General features: G+C 43.6%; 1 protein-coding gene across 28 annotated transcripts in view; it reads right to left on the bottom strand.

The window, feature by feature from the left end:
• The window catches only part of RERE (arginine-glutamic acid dipeptide repeats), a 341,620-nt gene that overhangs the window by 191,271 nt on the left and 129,365 nt on the right, over positions 1-20,984 (bottom strand). For 18 of the 28 annotated variants that reach the window (XM_083752394.1, XM_083752406.1, XM_083752407.1 and 15 more), the window contains 2 exons: positions 7,150-7,220; positions 6,206-6,268 (listed from right to left, as the gene is read on the bottom strand). In XM_083752394.1, the coding sequence (XP_083608520.1) occupies positions 6,206-6,268; positions 7,150-7,220 (134 nt within the window). The remainder of the gene's footprint in view (positions 1-6,205; positions 6,269-7,149; positions 7,221-20,984) is intronic. The other 10 variants (XM_083752398.1, XM_083752413.1, XM_083752401.1 and 7 more) reach the window with 1 other exon arrangement.

Below are 20,984 nucleotides of genomic sequence, written 5' to 3'. Positions count from 1 at the left end.
CATCCAAGAGATCAGCTTCTTGGTAATTAGTCAAGATAAAAGAACTGAAGCTTTTCAGGAGTTAAGCAAATCATGGAGCTCTGCCCACCCCCAAAAAACGAAACAAGCTTTTAAATCAATAACATGCAAAAACAGGGAAGGCATTTGCCTTTTATGGGCTTCCTGGAGGCAGCAGGGTGGCTGATGCAGGATAAAAGAGGATAGGCCAGATCAGTGATGGGGAAACCTCTGGCCCACTGGCTTAATTGCTTATTTTTATCTATTTATGAAATTTATATCCCACTCTTCCTCCCAAAGGGATGAAACATTGAAAACAATTATAATACAGATACAGATTGGGAAACATCTCGACTTAAAAGTCTCGTTGGAAGAGGAATGACTTCAGTAGGAGCTAACAAGGCAAGAGAAATGTTGAATAATTAAGGAGAGGAAATTCTAAATAACAGGGGCCACCACACTAAAGGCTTGATTCCTATGTTGTGCAGAACAACCCTCCCGGTAAAATGGTTATCTTCAAGAAGCCCTCACCTGCAGAATGCAGTGATCAACTGAGTATATAAGGAGTGAGAAGATCTTTCCAGTATCCTGGTCCCAAACTGCATAAGGATTTATGCCTCAAAACCTGCAGCATTAAGTTAGCCTGGCAGCTAATTAATCCCACCAGGCCTCCATCTTTGGCTTGCAATGCTATTTTGACCAAGCCATGTCTACCCACCTTACATGATATGCCATATATGGTATCAGTTGTGGGGCAGGAAAGACACGGCTGGGTCAAAAGGGGATTTGCAAGCAGACCCTATGCAGCATTTGAAAAGCACAGGGCTGTGCCTTTACTCACATGCTTTGATTGCAAACCTTGCAGGCAAAACTGGGTCACCCAGCATTGACAGGTGGGCTGTTCTGACCGCCTATCAGTTCCGCACCCCTGGGTTAGATGAATCTTTGATCTGATTCAGCAGCGCTAGTCCTTATTTTATTTTTTTTAACAAACAGTTGTGACACTACCATGATCATTAACCATGCTGTAGAGCAGGGGTCAGCAAACTTACCTCGCCTCAGGCCGGTGTCTCCAGCGCTGATCGGGCAGCGGGATGGAGGGTGGGGGAACGTGTGCCCACATGCGTGCGCACACGCTATTTTCGGTGCACTTCCAGGGTTGGAGGGGCACCGGAAATAGCTTGTGCCCATGTGCACGGGCCTCCTCTGACCCGGATGTGCACCAGAAATAATGCTTGCACGTGCACAAATAATGCATGCGCATGCGCACAAGCTATTTCCGGTGCTCCTCCGACCCAGAAATGGACAGCTGCGCTGTGCAGTGCTGGTAAAAGTGAGCGGTGGCGGCCGCAGGCCAAATAGACAAGTCTCTCAGGCCTTATCCAGCCCACGGGCCTCAATTTGGGGACCCCTGCTGTAGTGCAGCTAGACAAAAAGCATCTGTAAACTGATACCAGTTTACAGGTCTGAATGCTGTGGTAATTAAATGGGGAGGGGGAGATCTCATCAGTATGAGGAGGAAGCAGCAATTGGTCACAGGGCTTGCCTTCCGCTTCTGTGCATTTATTTCATTTTATTTCGTGTATGCTACACAAATCTTCCAACCATCAAAACGCGTGCAAGGAAAATTAACATTGAAATGCAATCCCCATGAGCAGGAGAGCCTGTGTGGCATTGTTCTGCATTCTTACAATTCCGCAACATGCCTCTTAAAAACAAGGTTGCTGCCTTGATCACGGTGTCTATAGACGGTAAGTGTAAAGTGACCCAAGTCCACTACAAGGGCATCTTGTTCCTTTCACAGAGAGGAACACAGGTGCAACAAAGCCCATCCACCATGTACACTGCAATGCAACAGCAGCAGTGCCACCGTGTTCCATTACAAAGAAAAACAAATAGCCCCCCTAAGCCCAGTTTAGAAAGCTATACACGTCTTTTCGCACTTTGGAGAGGGCCCTGTTCAATTGCCACATCATCTGTTACTTTACGCACTCCGATATGCTGCAGGCAAATGGAAAACAAGATTACTCTTGTCCAATCAAGAAGGGATTTGCATGAAGTATTTGGGGGCTCCTGGGTACTTGGATACCTTATCTAAAAAATAGGGCATTTAAATAGGTACTGAGAACCCGGTTAGCTATTTAGGAAAAAACTATTTAAAATATAGTTTATATCTGCCTCCCACAATCCAGTGCCCTCCAGATGTTGCAGGAATGTAACTCCTATCAACTCTGACCACTGAATCAGGCTGCACTAGACCAGTGTTTCCCAACCTTGGGCCTCCAGCTGTTTTTGAACTACAACTCCCATCATCCCTGACTAGCAAGACCAGTGGCAAGGGATGATGGGAATTGTAGTCCAAAAACAGCTGGAGGCCCAAGGTTGGGAAACACTGCCTAGACCAACAAACAGAACCAGCACCTGTTCATTATTCCTAATGAACATACTGAATGGAGGGGAGATGCAGAAATAAAAAAAAACACTGGGGGGGGGGATCCATTTTGGATTTTTTCTGCCCAGGAATATCTGAAGTGCACCTAGTTGGGGAAGGCTAGTACAGGATCACTCCCATCTCTGATAAGCAACCAGCTCTGGTGTGATCATTCCTGGAGGAACGAAAGATATTGGCACATCTCTCACAAACAAAGATCTGTTCCAATGCAGAACCAGGTCAAAATGTTTACAAAGGCATATGTGTATCTTTCTGCCAGTGTATGCATTACTATATTAAAACTTGCACCACTCTGGAAACTGGAGGTTCTCATGCAATCAGAGCTATCCTGCAAAAGCAGAATTAATGGGGGGGAAATGGCGTATTAGTGAAGACATCTGGCATGTTATAACAAGAAAAGTTGCCGTTGCTGTCTGGGAGCCAGTAATCAATTTTTTGCCTCCTCCAGCTACTCTATCATTACACTGAATTAGGATCTGCGAGTGAGGGAGATATATTAGATCATGGTGCACAGCAGAGCTTTGCCAACCAGATCTGGTTCAGATCAGACTAAAACAGTTTGGCAGTCTGCTGTGCCCTTAAAAACAAATCAATAGTGTTACTCTCTATGCTGCAATGTTCTGGGTGCCAGGAAATGTTAAGGTTTCCTGGAGAAAACACACACAGAGACACTGACCCCTTTCCACTTTCAGATACACTCAAGGACAGCCAGTGGAAGGGCAACCAATTAATTTTAGATTTAAATCTGCATTTAAAAACACACACACACAACTGCAAGAGGCCACTGGAGAAATACGAGTGATCAATTCTAGGCAAGTCAGTCAGCCAGCAATTAACGCAAAGGCAAAAGTTTGCAAAGAGGACTGGAGTAATGAGGAAAATTTACAACTGGGCCACCAGTTAATGAGCAAGAGAGACCTGGTGAAAGAGGCAGTAAAACCACTCTAATATTATGGCAAGGGAGAATAGACTGGAGCCAAAATACAGCCCAAGGAAGATTTTGGGAGGGATTTGGGGCGGGGGAAAGAGAAAGGAGAGCAACTTCAAAAAGAGGGTATTTAACTGGGACTATCCATACGGCTTTCCTTGCTGCCAAGATTCCATAGTGTCACAGGAATAAGGATATCAAACCAGCACAGCCTTGAAAAGATTTTTCCCCAGGCTTCGCTCCCTTCCATTCTGAAATCAGGCTACATTTTGGAGCTGAAAGGGCTCTCCTGCCAATGAGCAGCTGAGCTCCAGACCTGGTACTTGTCTGCTTCAAACAGCAGCACAGCCAGCAGCGCCGGCAAAGGTGCAATTGAGAGCTCTTGGTTTGTACTGGGTGGTCTTTGTGAGAGTGTGAGATTTATGCCAACAGAGACTGAAGGCTGCTCATTCAGAAATGCCACCCTCCTCTTGGCAGTGTTAGAAACTCAGATATATAACTTAGGTGCCAAATGGCACCTAGGTTATGGTCACCACAAAGGAATGTCTATTCGCAAGGGGTTGGACTAGATGACCCTTGGGATCCCTTCCAATGCTACAATTCTACGATCTCAACTACGTTGCTCAGCTGTAGCTTGCTCTTACAACAATTCACTTGTCCCAGGATGCAAGAAAGAGAAACAAAGAAAGTGAAAATGGAAATGGTATTAACTGCAGAGCTTTTTAAACTGTTGTCACCAACCTAGCACCACGTAGTCGCAATTGGACCCACTTCTGTAACACCTCCTTTCTGCAGCTATTCCTCCGCTCTCCATTTATTTATTTATTCCCGCCCCCAACCCGTGCAAAGCTGTGATCACATAAATAAAGTAAGCGTGAGCGAGTTACCTATATCACTGTGTGCTATTTGTATGGTATGATAATGTATTTTCCTTTCATTCACGGTTCCCTGAAAGCTCTTATGGGTGAATAATGCAAAAACAGTCAAGATGTTTCTAACAGTTGCTGCTTATTATATGTTGTAAAATGAAATAAAAACATTTTATTTTATTTTTGAGAGAGAGGGAGAGAGAGGGAGAGGGAGAGGGAGAGGGAGAGGGAAAGGGAGAGAGAGAGAGAGAGGGGAGAGAGAGAGAGAGAGAGAGAGAGAGAGAGAGAGAGAGAGAGAGAGAAGCAGGCAGGCTGTAAATATAGCTATTCCATAAAAGAAAAGTCAGCATCATGGTTAAGAGTTATACATCACTGCCACCCTAAGCTAAATGCAAAATCTGAAAGCAAGAGATTTAAGAAACACAAGGAGGTTGTCAAATTGTGCAGTGTGTGTGTGTGTGTGTGTGTGTGTGTGTGTGTTGTTATTTTTTTAAAAAAGAAGATATACATAAAGGTACTAAAACATATTGTGCTCCGCTTCCCACGCTGTTTTGCAGACAGCTTTAATGTGTTGTAGCAGACCAATACTGACAACAGAAGCTTCAGCTTTCATTGCTGTTAATACCCTAAGCAATTACTGTTGCTCAGCAGGTACTCCTGCCCAGAATGGCAACTCGCACTGTAATCCAACATTATTTTTTTGCAGGAGCAATTCCTCCTGAACACCAAAGCACCTGCTAATGTGCAAAATTGCATAAATGGGGCTTAAAACGTCTCGTAGCTTTAAAAGCCATCACTTTTTTAAAAAAACACCTAGTATTGTTCATGTCAGGGTATTATTGAATTTGCTAGAGAGCAGGGATTGAAAGGGGGGGAGTGGCATCAAAAAAAGGCTTTTTTTTTTTTAAGGAAGCTGGACTGGCTCCAAAAATCAGAAGGATGTGAAAAATTACCTGTAAGGGGAGAAACTGTACATAATTGAGATCTCCGGGGGGTAAAAATAGCAGACACATAAATATTGAAACAGACTGTCAAAGTAACCAGGGAAAGGAAGCACATTCTCTAACACCGCAGCTTTACAACGTTAACCAGAAGCAGCAGGGGAAGAAGGGGGTGAGAGAAAAGGGGGAAGGCAGGGAGAAAGAAAAAAGATAGATTTGGGGAGAGGAACAGATGGTGGTTTACAGAGCTGAGCAACAGGCCACCCAAATATGTGTATTTTATTTAAGTTTTTGAAAAACAGATCTCTTTCTGACCTCAGAAGCAAGCTGGTAGGAAGTTCCTACATAATGCTGCTGTCTTAAATCATGTGTGGTCAGCAGATGTAGGTGGCAAAGAATGGCAGACCCACTGGGCATCATGTTCACATGGATCCTGCGCTCAATACACCTAAGCACACTTAGGCTCAGCTGGCACAGAATGCTAAGCCAAACCATGGCTTGGCAAGAATGAGCAACCAAGCAGGCACCTGGAGAGAAGATGGTGGCTTTACAATTACCGTATTTTTTCTCTATAAGACTCACTCTTTCCCTTCTATAAAGTAAGGGGAAATGTGTGTGTGTCTTATGGAGCGAATGCAGGCTGTGCAGCTATCCCAGATGACAGAACAGCAAGAGGGATTGCTGTTTTCACTGCGCAGCGATCCCTTTTGCTGTTCTGGCTTCTGAGATTCAGAATATTTTTTTTCTTGTTTTCCTCCTCCAAAAACTAGGTGCGTCTTGTGGTCTGGTGCATCTTATAGAGCAAAAAATATGGTACATCAGAACCTGGACTTATGGTTTATCTCCCCCAGAGTGGTATGCCATAGAGCAATCCTTGGCTACAGCTCATGTGGTGTGCCTGCAGATAAGCTTTGCAGCAGGTGACAAAGACACATCTCTGCCCAAGACCCAGTATTGTCCACACTGACTGGCAGCGACTCGCCAGCATTTCAAAAAAGGGAGGCTCTCCCAGCCCTACCTGCAGATGCTGGAGATTCAATCTGGGATCACCTACACGCGGAGCGGGTGCTCTACCACTGAGCTATGTTCCCAAGGTTGGTTACATAAAAAATACAAATAAAAGACAACAGAGGACAGTGTAACCGACTTAAAAGAGTCAGCAAGGTATCAAAGGTCAACGTAAGCACAATAAGAAAAGGTTAAAATTATACCAAAAGTGCTTGGGAATATAAAAAAGGTCCCCCAACTCCCCGTAAGGTAGATGCCAAGTTCTCCAGGGTAACTTTCCACAGTTTGACCACCACCAATGTGAAAGCCCTCTTCTCAACTTGCCATCCACCCCATCTCAGATGGCAGGAGTATCCACAGAAAGCCCTCTGGTGAAGACAATCTGCGGCCCTCCAGATACAGCTGAACTACAATTCCCATCAGCCTCAACAAGCATGGCCAGTGGCCAGGGATGGTGGGAGTTGTAGTTCAACAACATCTGGGGGGCCAAAGGTTCTTGCCTAGTGAGTCTTTGCTGAAGATCTTAACCTACAGCTGCATATGGAGGCTAGGATGCATGGACAAAGTCTGGCCTGGTATGAAATAGCTTCCTATGTTCATACCTAAGCCCACAATGGTAAGCATGCAAGAAAGAGGCACATACTCTGTGCAGGTCATAAAAGTAAGGCATTTCTTCCTTATCATCCATAGGTGCCACACATTTATAGCTTGTGAGAAATTACCAGAAGTGCACTAGAATATAACATTGTAGTAACCGTAGTAATTACATAAAGTGGCACCTAGTAGCATGTTCAACCTCACAATGCAAAAATAAAGACTGTCAAAGAACGAGAGATAGGTAAACAAGAATCATGACTGTGGAGAGTAGCAATTGCCAGGAAGGTTCTGGTTGCAATAAAAAGTAGTCTTTGAAAAGTTCCCAATATTATGTTTTTTAAAATTGCTGTTGCTTACCAATTTGAAGTCTTGAATGCTACAGATGAAGTATGGAGTGTTTGGTCGCCGACTCTCAATATACACGCAATCTTTAAGAAAGATAAAGAAAGAAAGAGAGTTAATCTTAAATTTATGGCAGCTAGTTCCTCTAGCCTGACAAAAATGCAGAGAAACCACACAACCTTTTCTATTAGATGAACAACTCACAATGAAAAGTACTATAAAATGTGATCTAGTGCAAAGAAAATAAATGAATTGCAATAATTCATAAATAAAAATGAATTCAGCTGAATAAAAATGTTTCTGCCTGGCACCTAAAAATGGGGCTAGGCGTGCTTCTCTAGGGAGAGAATTCCCTAAGCAGGAAGCCACCACTGAGAACACTCTCATGCTGCCACTCTCAGCACTGTCTGCTAAGGGGACACATGGAGAAGAACCTCATGACAAACATACCATCTGGGCTGGTCCTTCAGGTACTGGAGTCCTGAGCCACATATGGCTTCTATGACACTTTATACTGTTTTAAGGATCAATTCTCTGGGGAACTGTATCACAAAAACAAGTACTGCCAGAGTGATCCCCATAATTAAACTGGCGCAATGACCAGGTCACAACCTAACACAGTTTTGTCAATCAAGACAGGAAACAAAGTCAAACTTCTTGCAGCTAAATAGTCATTAAAAATCCAACAGTGCTAACCTGGTTTTAATTCTAATCGTGAAATCACTTACCCTATGACAAGCACAAGTTATTTATATGCTGTATGACCTTTCAAAGTAGCCTCTACTGTAAAATTGGACAACATATCCTAAAACACCCTAATTCTATATTTTTCACTACAGACTTTATTGTCACTGCCTCTTGATAAGAGGACAGGAAAACTCATGTTCTTTCATTAGGTGAGAATGGCTTTTTGCTTTTTTGCTTCCATGAAACAATTTATATTGGAAGATATAAGGAGGTAAGCTAGTAAGAGCCACTGTGGTATAGTGGTTATAATGTCGAACCTGGGAGACCCGGGTTCAAATCCCCACTTGACCATGAATTTTGATTTTGAGCCAGTCACTGCCTCTCAGCCTAACTTACCTGACCAGATTGTTGTGAGGAATGAGGAGGGGAATTAATTATTTATTATTATTATTTTTTATTATTATTATTATTATTATTATTATTATTATTATTAATACCCTGCCCATCTGGCTGGGTTTCCCCAGCCACTCTGGGCAGCTTCCAACAAATCACTAAAATACAATAACCTATTAAACATTAAAAGCTACCCTAAACAAGGCTGCCTTTAGATGTCTTCTAAAAGTTTGGTAGTTATTTTTCTCTTTGACATCTGGTGGGAGGGCGTTCCACAGGGCGGGTGCACTACCAAGAAGGCCCTCTGCCTGGTTCCCTGTAACTTGGCTTCTCGCAGCGAGGGAACTGCCAGAAGGCCCTCGGCGCTGGACCTCAATGTCCGGGCAGAACGATGCATACCATCTTAAGCTCCTTGGAGGAAAAGGCGGGATATAAATGCAACAATAACAATTTTTTAAAAAATCTGGGGCCCAAGTGGTTATATTTGTCATATGTTATTATAGCATAAAATGTGCCCCATTTATCAAGAAGCCACAGTAAAAAAAGGGGGGGACTGTGCAAAATCAGCACCTGCATTGGCTTCAAGATGGCTAGCACTGGCGGACTGGATGTCAGAAAACAGGAAATCCTCTTTAGAGTGTCTATAAAACACATCCCAATCTTTTGCAGATAGGCATCAAATGTTTTCCCGTTCTGGCTGATTTGCACATAATGTAGCATCCAGTGTGTCTGTGTGTATGATCCACGGTGACTCAAGTTCCCCAGATGGAACTTCCTCAAATACAGGGCTCTTTAAGAAAGTCCTTTCAGACTAAAAGCTGCAGGGCTTCTCAAGCAAAAAGAAACAACGCTACTTGTCAACAGGCAGAGACATTTCTAATCCAAAACTGAGATGGGAACTGCAGTTGTTGAGGGTTTTTTTAGAGAAGAAGAAGAAGAAGAAGAAGAAGAAGAAGAAGAAGAAGAAGAAGAAGAGGAAGAAGAAGAAGAAGAAGCAGAAGAAGCAGAAGAAGCAGAAGAAGCAGAAGCAGAAGCAGAAGAAGAAGAAGAAGAAGAAGAAGAAGAAGAAGAAGAAGAAGAAGAAGAAGAAATTCTGCTATTATAATTCTCTGCAGGAGAAAGTTTCCATTTCTAAAAATGTCTCGTTTCATAACATTAATTAGTAGCAGAAATAATGGTTACAATACCAGTCAAATCTGACAGTATTTAAAGATGCAATTAACATCTTAAAAATCAGATCCCAAGTCGATTTAAGACACCAGGAAATTTTCTGATTCAGGTTTCTTTCTTTCCTTGAAAACCTGTACCACTGCACAACAAACCCAGTATCCCCTGGTCAGGGTGGGATGGGAGTCTGGTGACACCAGAGCGCTAATCCCATGCCACTGCCCCAATATAAAGACCCAGAAAAGTTCCTGCCTTTCCTCAGTCTGGAAACCTCATTGCTGAGAGGGATGGTCAGGTAGGTTCCTTCCAAACTCCTAGGCTGCCCTGCTTGCCCCAAGGGACCAGTGGTTTTCCCCTTGGAAAAATAGGGGCTGGTAACTCACCATTAAGTTGTTACCATAAATGCCACAACAAAAGGGAGGTGCTGGTACTGCGTACCCTTGAGTACCCCCTAAAGAAAAAACTCCACTGCTTGGGTCCATTTTTTTAGCCAGAGTCCCAGACACATACTCCCTTCCCACTAGAAGTTTGGGTGCAGAATAGGGTTTTGCATGGGTTAAAAGAGAAAGATTGAGGGACCTCCAGCTGTATCATCAACCTCTTCAGCTGCCCCCTCTATCTCCTTGTCCTTTAGTCTTAGGTTGCATCCTGTTTATTATTTCCTCTACCACACACTTCCCTCTCAGACCTAAAGACGAGAGGTTGCCTTCTATCCTCTGAGAGAAGAAGAAATGAGCCAACACGACTAGCTTGTTCTCCTCTGGACTAGTTAAAGACTAGAACTAGAAACCTTTTCTATCAGAGTTATGCATCTACGGTAATAAACAATTTTATTATTTTCTTACCGAAAAGTATATCTGTGTAATTGTAACAGGTAAAGCCTACTCTCTAACCCAGATTCACTAGCCAAACATGCCTCACTTGGCATTCTAAAGGGTTTCAATAGGTACAGTGGTACCTTGGGTTAAGTACTTAATTCGTTCCGGGGGTCTGTTCTTAACCTGAAACTGTTATTAACCTGAAGCACCACTTTAGCTAATGGGGTCTCCCACTGCTGCTGCTCCGCCGCCACATGATTTCTGTTCTCATCCTGAAGCAAAGTTCTTAACCCAAGGTACTATTTCTGGTTTAGCAGAGTCTGAAACCTGAAGCGTCTGTAACCTGAAGCGTATGTAACCCGAAGTACCCCTGTAATTGATCTACCAGCTCTAGCTGAAATTCACAGGGGTTCTCCCCAACCTCCGTCTCTGATCGACTCATTTAACCCCACTACATAGAATTGAGGGGGAATGGGGAAAGAGAAAGAGAAAGGGGGTGGGGACAATCAAGTGAGGCAATTAAGAGTGTCTCTTCTTTCCTTGTTTAGTTTTATTCCTTTTCTATTTACTGAACTGCCCAGGAGCTGCAGATGGCTCCTGAGACACCGTTTGGACACGACGACGTGCCTCTTCCTTTTCTCTCTTGCTCACTTTCTAGAAGCGTACATGCTGTTCTGCCAAGAGGCATATCTGTGAATAATCCACATGCAGAATATATTGTATGCTCTCTCTCCCCATTGCTTTAATACCTAATTGTTGAAGAAGTGGGAGGGGAAAAGAGGAGGAAAGGAGACAGAGTCGAGCAATAGCTCTCCTTCTACATCTCTTTACAGCCAGCAATTCTAAGAGTGCATTATCTTCACTATAAAGTCTCTTACGTTTATGGAAATATGTCTTTCATCCTGAAAGATTATATACCACAAGCTGAAATTGAGGCCGTATGCTGAGGAATTAATTTCTTCGATCACTGGAGAGGGAGAGAGAGAGAGAGAGAGAGAGAGAGAGAGAGAGAGAGAGAGAGGCAGGCCCAACCACCTCAAGGGATAAAATTCCTGCAACTGCTTAAGTGTGATACCACAAAATAATTCAACAGGGTGGAATGCTTAAAAACAAACTGACATTGAAGGATGAATTTAGATAAGCTGAGAGTATTATCAAAGATGGGATTTGACAGAATTTAAGCCTCTGGTTCTTTTGTGATAGGAGTGATGGGGTTTTATGCTGCCAGTGAGAAGGGGGAAGAGAAGCACACCTCATGGCAATGATTAGATATGGGATTTCAGTTTACAGCATCACTAACAAAGAGACCAGGACAGGGGCCACCCCATATACTACACCTAATTCAGCCACGCAGGTGGAACATAGTCTCTCTCTGCCTTACTTGGATATGCTGAGGGTTGGACCTGGGACCTTCTACATGCAAGGCAGATGCTCTCCCACTAGGCTTTGACCCATCCCCTATGGTAGACAAATATTGTGTTCACAGCATGGTTGGAAAAGGTGGTCCAACTGCCTCTTGCACTTATTTGTCCCTTAAGTTGAAACACAGTTTGGGAGAAACTAGTATAAGAACACAACAGCCATGCTGGAACAGACCATCTAGTTCAGCATCAGTGGCCAACCAGCACTGAAGGAGGTCGGGGTGGTGATCTGGAAGCAAAGCACACAGCAGGCAAGTAAGCCGGTGGGGACAATCCAAAAAGCGGCTTTGTCCTCATTCAAAAGAACAAGATGCTCACATTGAGGAGCCTGGCCAAAGCCTGAAAATTTATAGGATCAAGAGGAATCCTATTGTCCCTATTGTGTCACCTGATAAGCGCTGCACTAGAAGTTGCAGTATTGCCCTCCAGCCAGCTGCACCAATGCTGCTCCTGACTGGTATATCCCTGTCCTGGCAATCAGCTGCAGTGGCAGACAGTATAAGGTACCTGATATTCGCTTGCCAACAACCTGGGATGAGAGAATGGCAGGCAGGCAATCAAAATGTCACATCCATCCAGCTGGACCCAACATGTGAAAAATCGTAACATAACTGAAGCTGTGGTTCAGAATGTCTCACTTGGCAGTGCAAAAAGAAAAGAAAAAAGAAGAGGAGGGGAAGAAGGGTGAACAGGAGGCTTCTCCTTTGCTGCTTTTAAACCAAAGCCTCCTTTCAAGCGTCAAGCTGTAGCCTGTGTTTGAACTATACACCTTGGACTTCCACCTCGCTGGCACTTCATCATCAGGAAGCAGATTCCTGGCACGTCAAGTCAGCTTGAATAACCTGCACTCACCAGATGCATCCTGGTAGAGCTAGCTGCAAATTCGTGACTCAGCCCACTAAAGCACAAAGAGATGAACTCAGATATCATGAGGTTCTACAAAGCTGTTTGTGGTTTCTCAGAGAAGTTTAATATCTTTCAAGAGGGTTTGTGTTTGTGGTTCCCTCCCCCATGCATTTTTGTGGGGGGGAGAAGGTAAAGTTGAAAGATAAATTCACAGGAAGAACCAAAGCACTGTCAACATGCAAAAAATGCAAACACAGCAGAAATTTAAAAGAACAGGAAAAATAAGAACTTCTTCAGAAAATTAGGGAACTCTTTCTTACAGAATTTACCTGACCATCAATACCTACCTTTGCTACTTCCTTTTTGGTTCAGAAATATGTAAAAACTAGAATTTCCATAATCATTTAAAATACGCAGACACAGAAGTTTTTAAGCGAAGCAACTAGGAAACAATGCCACTGGAAAACAATGTCAGGTGTCAATTCTGCAACAGAATCTTTTCCATTTCCCCCTCCCCTTAATGTTTCCTAATTCCTTTTACCCCACTGCCAGGAAAGCTTTCACTACAGTTGCTTTTTTATTTTTAAAAAAGGCTCTTGTAAAACACCAGATGCCAGAAGCTAATCACTTCAGCTACCTACAATCTGCCAGTGAAGAATCCCCAACAGAGGGAGGCTTGAAGTAGCAAGGGTCCCTTGGCACATCACCACTTGAAGTCGCAAAGCCCTCAACAGCTATGTAGGCAATGCCCCCGGTTTCCGGTTGTTCTTCTCACGTTGGATTGGTATTAAAACAAAAATAAATTAATTCAACATTTGTAGGCCTTTTTGGAGGTGGGAGTGGGTGGAGGTGGAGAGCTCCCACCAGATTTTAGGATCCTGCACTGCAAAGAGCTGCATAAAAATTCAGGTTCCTATATACTAGCACGGAATTGTTAGTCCAGAATATTTAAGAGTTCTTCCCAAACCATTCTTCTGCCAAAATGAAGAGGAGAAATGGGGGCGAGGGAGAAGAGAAATGCGGTTTGTTGAAAACGAGTATCAGATTTGGTTCAAATCCCTGTCCAGCTCACTTAAGTATCACCGAAAATATCACTCTCACTCTGAGCCACAGATAAACGGACAAAGATACCTTGAAAGACAATGTGAATCAGAAGCAAAGTTGTGCTAGTTATAGCAGCGTTTTAAAATAGCCACTTGTCTACGGCAAGTAACTAAATATACATAAAAATAAATACTTAATGGTAATAATAATGATGTAATATTTCAATTGCCTGCAGGTGACTAAGTTGCAAAGCATAAAAAAGAAGGCTGGAGAATAGATTGTTTCCCCCTTCCTCCAAAGCTGTTGATGCCTCACAAATGTCTTCCACTGGGAGCAGACCCATTGAAGTCAATGAATTGAGGCCCATTCATTTTAGTGGGTCTGCTCTGAGTAGGATACAATCCTTACAATGCTGTGCATTGGAAGAGAGGCTAATCTTGATGCTCATCAGACTGATGGCATTTTTCACTAAAAAGAAGAAACTAAATTAGGACCCCTAAGTTAAGTCCTATCCCAAACCCAATGGCTAGCTGCCAAATTCACGGGCATCAGTTTCCTACTGAGTGTTTCTGGTGTAGCCACAACAACTTCAAAGAGCCTACGCCCGTTCGTTGTTTTTTTAAAACAACAACAACTCATATGTCTAATTCCTACACACAGAAAACTATTATTTGCAAAGCAGGCCACTTTATCATCCATGGCCCCTTTCCACCACGATGTGCACTGTTAATCTTGCAGTGGCATTTAATGGGGGCACATTTGTTTGACACAATGGTGGGGGTAGGTTGCTGTGGTTGTCTTATTATTATTTGCAAGCTACGAATCCTATTGCTTATTTGCAGAGGAAGAAAGAGAAGCCATGAGACGCAGAGAGGATTAGATTCTGTGACGCTGTCCGAATCTGTAATTTGATTGTCACCAGTCAAGCTCCTCTCCCACTCACAAGGAGGAATGGAGGAGTGCCCTATCCTGCTCAGGCTTTTCAGCTCATTTGTGAGAAAAAGTGAGAAGAAAATTATTACTCCCCGATCTGTGTGTGTCGACATTTCCATTACAAAGCCCCATCTCCAGAGTGAACAGGAATTTAAGTCCCATCCAGTGTCAGAAGTTACTTCTCTTCTCACTGAAATTCCTTAAAAGCCAATGCAGGAAACAGGGTGTTTAGTTGTGTGGATCTTGGGCCAACATAAAGTGTAAAACGTATCTACGACGTTTTGACACCCTTGTGCAGCAATTTAACACTTATTTTTTAGTTTGGGATGACACGTTAGAGCAGAAGCTGGGTTTTTGCCAAAATCAGTAGCTCCGTGTCCATATTCTGGCTGGCCTTAAATGGCCAAGATAAAAACTGTGGGCAGCGTTTCCTAACTCTGGGTTCTATCCAATGTTAGCCCTCCTCAGAGCAGATCCATTGAAGTTGATGGACATGACTAACTTAGGTTCATTAATTTCAGTACGTCTCCTCTGCTCCTCCCCTGTTGGCTTAGCCAATGCCTGCCTGAGAGAAGCTCTACCGTAACATTTAGCAATGCAAGGATGCATCATTGCACTGCCTACTCGATTTCACCCACTGCCTCTCATGTAGCTTGGAATTTCACATTATGACAACATCACATCGTGTTTCGTATTTCCGGATTCTAGAAGAGGAGACACAGGCTGCTGTCTACATCTGGCTTAAGAGACACACAGAGTATTGGGCAACCTTGACTGTTGCTCAGTACTGCCAACCTCAATGCCAGTTCTCTTCTGATGGATGCACTGGGGAACCCAATGAAAATGGCAGCCTAGTTCAAGGTCCTGAAGCATTCCACATCCTGTCATCACCAGTGCTGTATATTTCTCTACCAAAGCACCACAAAGCAAAGTGTATTTTACAGCAAATGTTGAACTGGAAAGCTGTCTGGTACCCTAAATCAGGAGGAAGGCAATGTAGTTCCCGCCATATGTTATTACATTGCAACTGCCATCATGTGTGCCTGTTGGCTGTGCGGGACATGTGTTGGAAGGCCAACACATTTGGAGTGCACCATTTTAGCTACCTCTGCCTTTTTAAAGGCTGCCTGGGAGCAGAGATGGGAAGAAAATCTGTTAGGGCTGATGGAGACACAGTACAGGGCAGCCCATGAGCAAACACACCACTAGCTCAGAACTGGGGAACTGTGAGCTCATTTAAACACTGCTGGCAATGAAGGGGCCACAATGCTCCTGGATCTGTCTGTCACTTGCTTTAAGACACCTGGATTATAGGGACAATTTCTGCAGCTTCCAAAGAACAGAAGGAAACCTATCTCCAAGGGGAAACTGTACATTACCCCACCACAGTTCAAGCATTAGAAGATTTATCCCATTATAGACATCCTTTCTGTGGCTTCCCTAAGCCATCAAAGCAACTGTTCTCTGCAAAAACTGCCCCTTTACCAATTATCTGCCGATTGTGCAAAGCAGATGCACCTGCAGTAGCAGCCCAACCCATTATGCAGCTATCCCCAATCCAGTAACTATGCCAAGTCCATCTGTCATCAACCACAGCGGCAATAAAGTGTATTATGGAGACACAAATATAAAAGCTTCAAAACTCTAATATCCAGAAAGCTGCAAGGTTGTTTGCACAAATTAGTTCTTGGAAATTTATTGGCTTTCTGCACTGGCCAGGCTGGGGAGGAGGATGTGCCTGTGGACTGTGAAACAGTGAAGGTACACAGACCTGTGTGATAGAGGAAGGCAACAGACTTGCCATGCCTATATATATATATATATATATATATATATATATATATATATATTAAAAATACTACTTATATTGTGTACTGTACTCTGAAGCAGGGATGGGGAACTGGTGGTCCTCCAGATGCAACTGGACTAAAACACCCATCGCCCCTGACCATTGGCCATGCTGGCCGGGGCTAATAGGCTTTAGAGTCTAGCAGCATCTGGGGGGGGGGGGAGGTGGTCCTGCAAGTTCTCCATCCCTGCTCTAAAGGGAACAACAAAGGGCTGATCCTGAAATGCACACCATTGACCTACATCCCAGTGGGTAGATACCTGACTGACCACATGTCCTCAGACATAAATATGATCCAGCAGTTAAGAACACAAAAAAGAAAAGCCTGCTGGATCAAGCCAGTGGCCCATCCAGCCCAGCATCCTGTTCTTACCGTGGCCAACCAGATTCCTGTAGAAAATTGGCAATCAGGACTTTAGCACAAGAACCTTCTCTCCTCCTTTGGTTTCCAGCAAGGGGTATTCAGAGGCAGTGGAGGTAGAATGCAGCCATTGTGGCTAGTAGCCACTGACAGATCATCCTCCAGGAATTTGTCTAGTCCTCTTTTAAAGCCATGCAAGGATGCTTTAAAAGTAGATTTTGTTATGCCTTCCCTTACTCACCTGTTGGGTTTAAAGCCTTTCAACAGCACTGGTTTGTCCTGCCTTTCAAGTTGATGGCAAATATTTTTAAAAAATGAGAAAGACAGCAAGGAGATCCGCAGCCCTTTGACAATTTAAATTTTTTATTTAACAAAATTTTAATACCATATGATTGTACTAAAATCTCTAAGCAGTTTACAAAAATATCAGCATTCTCAATAAAAAACACCAAAACACTATTTAAAAGAAGACAGAGAGAAACTTTCAAAGCCTGTATGTGTGCATGCACACACACAGTGTAAATGCAATCCAATTTACTTACACACACACACACATACACCCTCTAAACACAATCCAATTATGAGCCTCTTGGGTTTTAGTACTATAATAGTCCAAGCTTGCATCATCCAAACAGATCAACGCCTCAGGCTCTCAATGGTGCACTTTCTTCCTGGGGGGAAAAATGTTCCTTGAAAGCCACCAACATGGACCATCTACAACCCCCCTGCTGCCAACTCAGCGCTCAAAGCCTAACTAAAAGCATCTTCAGCTGACAGCCACACATTTCTTGGCCCTGCACTTTCCTCCTGGGGGTCTTTCACAGCTCTCTGCTCTCCTGCTGCACTTTCCTCCAAAACAGACTGCAGCAACTGGCTCAGCACTGAAGGGCTACATCAGAGCTCTCGCATTTTATTGGTACACAATTAACAATCTGCATAACATTTGCACTTATGATGATATATCCCATTTGTGCCATTTTCTACTGAAAGGCTAGAACAAGCAGATCTTAGGGATGTTCTGGAAATAATCAGAGATCTCCATGTACACATCCTTTTATTATTAAGCAAACAACAAAAGAGATCTTCACAAATGTACACACTGCCAGAAAGAGAGACATTTAAGTGCGCCTTCTCACTGCTGTGCTTTAAGCTGCGTGGAGGCCAGCAAAATTCTATTTATCAAGATCTGTGAGCAGTCCAAGACAATTAACTTCATCTGTAGCTGTGGTAATAGCAATAATGAAAGCATCCACTCTTGGCAAGTTATTAACAGTGCCTTTTTATTATTAAAGTGCCACATTCCATTGATATCATTTTTTAAAGACCCTCTTTTAATTTCTTCAGAGAAGCTCAGTCCCTAAACACACCTGCCCTTGCAGCAGGCACTTTCAAACCTTTGCCTGCCTGCTCCAACAAAAAAGGTGTTGCGGGGTGAGGAGAGAAGAGCCCACCAAGGCTGGAGCTGGGTGCAATGGGAGAAAGGACACGAAAAGTAGCCCCACATCTCCCCCTCCCTCCCTGGTAATGCCTAGAAATGCAGCAAGACATGTGACTTGACACCTGCCTCTTCTGTTATCTGCCTCATTCCACTATGTTCTACTCTCAAGGTACTGTTAGGAAACATCTCACAACATGCTTTCTTCTGCCCCCAAACCCCATGCTACTAGGCTCCAGCCTCACTAGTTCACAGCACGCTACCCTCAAGTCTCCAGGCTCCATCACCAGTCTCCGACTCAAGAAACTCTGCCTCTTAGGGCTCATGGAACAGAACATTCAGGACTTACAGGAGCAAAGGAATAGGAGCAGACTCAAGGGATACATGAAGCAAGCATCTGAGAAAAGGGTGGTGTGTCTCGCCATTCAAGGGAGGTGTTAATGTCGAGTTCCAGCACCTCTTTTTCTAGAAAAACAGCACTGATATGTATTATCCGCCCTTTACCAGAAGGTCTCAGGGTGGGTCACAGTAATGTAAAATACAACATTAAAAACAGTTTTAAACCATTTGTACTCACAACTTGAGTAGGTTTACAGCAAAAACAGAGTGGCCAAGCAAGGGAGCCATGGAGTATTATGGCAAGGTGATAATAATACCAATTAGATTTCTTCCCCAGCCTTTACTGCAAGGTCCCAGGGCAAGTCACAACAACTGAAAATACAGTATTACAAGCTAGGGGGCCCACAGCAACTAGAGAGCCCAGAGGGGTGGATGAATTTCAAACACTGGCTTAAAGTAAACACAGCTACATCTCTGTCCGAGGGCCCCCCCCCACTCCAAATCATTTTTCTAGCCCCAGACACCTTGGGAGATGCTCAAGGCCTACTGAGATAGAACCCAAGACCTTTTCCCTGTTATGTCTTGCAAACACCTCCCCTTCCTCATGTTTGGAGAGGACTCCAAATGCTGAATGACAGGGACTACGCCACTCAAACGTAGCAGGAGCACTGACAGATCTTTTCCTTTTCAATGACAATTTTAAACAGCGCACCACTTTCCTTACAAAGCAGGCATTTGAGATAAGGCAAGGAAGGATGCGACAATGAAAAGGGATGCACATGAGGAAATCTGTATTATTTTCAGAAGGGGGGGGGTGGAGAGAGAGAAGTCACCAGAGTGACAGGTAAGGAGGTATAAAATTTACCTCTTTTCCCTCCCCTCCACCACCCACATGGCTGACAACAAACAAATTGCTAGTCTGATCTTTTAGAGTCGTTTCCTGCCAAGCAGATTTTCAAGCAACACTGCTGGCTCCTTGTCAAGTAAACAACAACACACAGAGGCCTCTGCTCCTGCTCCTTAAAGGCTCCACCAATTTGCTGCCTTTCCTTGAAAGATACCAGACCAATTGCCTGCACGGCGCTCCTTATTTCACAAAAATGATTCTTCTTATAAACTGGCCTCATAGAGAATCCATTTTCTTTTTAAGGGGAAAGCTGCTACTGCTGCTGCTGTTTAATGGACTGTCAGTATAATTTAGATTTCATCAATTTAAACTCATTCAAGCCTGGCTCCTGATTGTACAGTAAATGGAACATATTTCTATTCAACAAAATTAATGACAGTTAATTGTAGTCTGGAGCTCCCCATTTTATGAAAGCAACAGTTCCCTGGTCCCAGCATCAAGCTACATGATTTCCCACTCCAATTATTTTCTCCTACTCTTTCCGCCATGCCTCCGATGCATGCTATTTTATAAGCCTCCCATTGCAAGACTAATGTACATTTTGATCTAGTATATTGTTTCCAGTTCTGACAGATATGCTCAATTTTCATGCAAACTGCTGACAGCTGAAAGGTAAAAGGGGAAGGAGAAGGAAGCAAGTTAAGAGCGTCTGGTCCTCAATTCTCACAGCAGTGCTAAAGGAAATTATTTTATTTTTTCCGGCGAAGAACAGGAGAGAAGACTTAATGGTCCTGACATCCAACAGGAAACCACTGTGCCACTGTGCCATCTTAAGTGTGCTCATCCCCTCAACAACAACACCCCCCTAACAGTAAACAGTGGCATGACTATAGGATAATACATTTAGCTTCCACAGTGAGCATAAATTGCCTCTGAACAATGAGACACAGAGTTGGATCTTTATTAAGATGGCAAAATTACCAATATTGTGAACCACCTTGTGATCTTCAGGTGAAGGGCAGTATACAAAGTAGCAATAGTAGTGATGGTGATGATGATGATGATAATGATAATAGTAATAATAATACAGGTCTGGGTGACTAAGTGGGGTAGCAAGCATTTTTATGGGCTAGTAAGTTTGGAGGTTTATTTGCAAGGTCTGATTACCATGGCTATTGACATATATAAATCTTATATATGTCCACAGATTTGCTGTGAAGTCACAGTACCCAAAGCAAAATTATCCCTAGAAGGCTAAGTTGAAGTTTTCAGGTTTCACAGATAAGCCCAGAGGTCACCTACAGTGCCTGGCAAAGGTTTTGAACCCATAACAGAAGCTGGACAAGCTTTTAGAGGTGGAGTAAGGCTTTTCCTGCTGATCTTCACTGGCAACATATATAGCCTTACAAATTAAAAAGAACCACCAGGGAGCTTTCCCCCACGCTCCATTCCAATTTCCTGGGCCCCACCACATCAGCTTAAAGCTGTCCTGCCTTGGGCATACCTTGGTTCCAAAAGGAAGCAAAACAAGCCAGCTGTCAGCCATCAAGAGTGCTGAGTTGTGCTTCCACAGCACTGATCTAATGGCTGTCTTCTTCCCCGCTTCCTGCCCAGTGTTAAGAGCTATGATAAGCTCGAAGGCCAGGTGGGACAAATGAGAAACTCACAAGCCCTTGCCTTGCCAGGCCACTGGTCCATTTAGCTCAGTAT

Source organism: Podarcis gaigeae, assembly GCF_964106915.1.
Source record: "Podarcis gaigeae genome assembly, chromosome: 8".
NCBI lineage: Eukaryota > Metazoa > Chordata > Lepidosauria > Squamata > Lacertidae > Podarcis > Podarcis gaigeae.
Note: the sequence above shows the minus strand (reverse complement) of the source record. Positions and strands in the feature narration are given on the sequence as shown.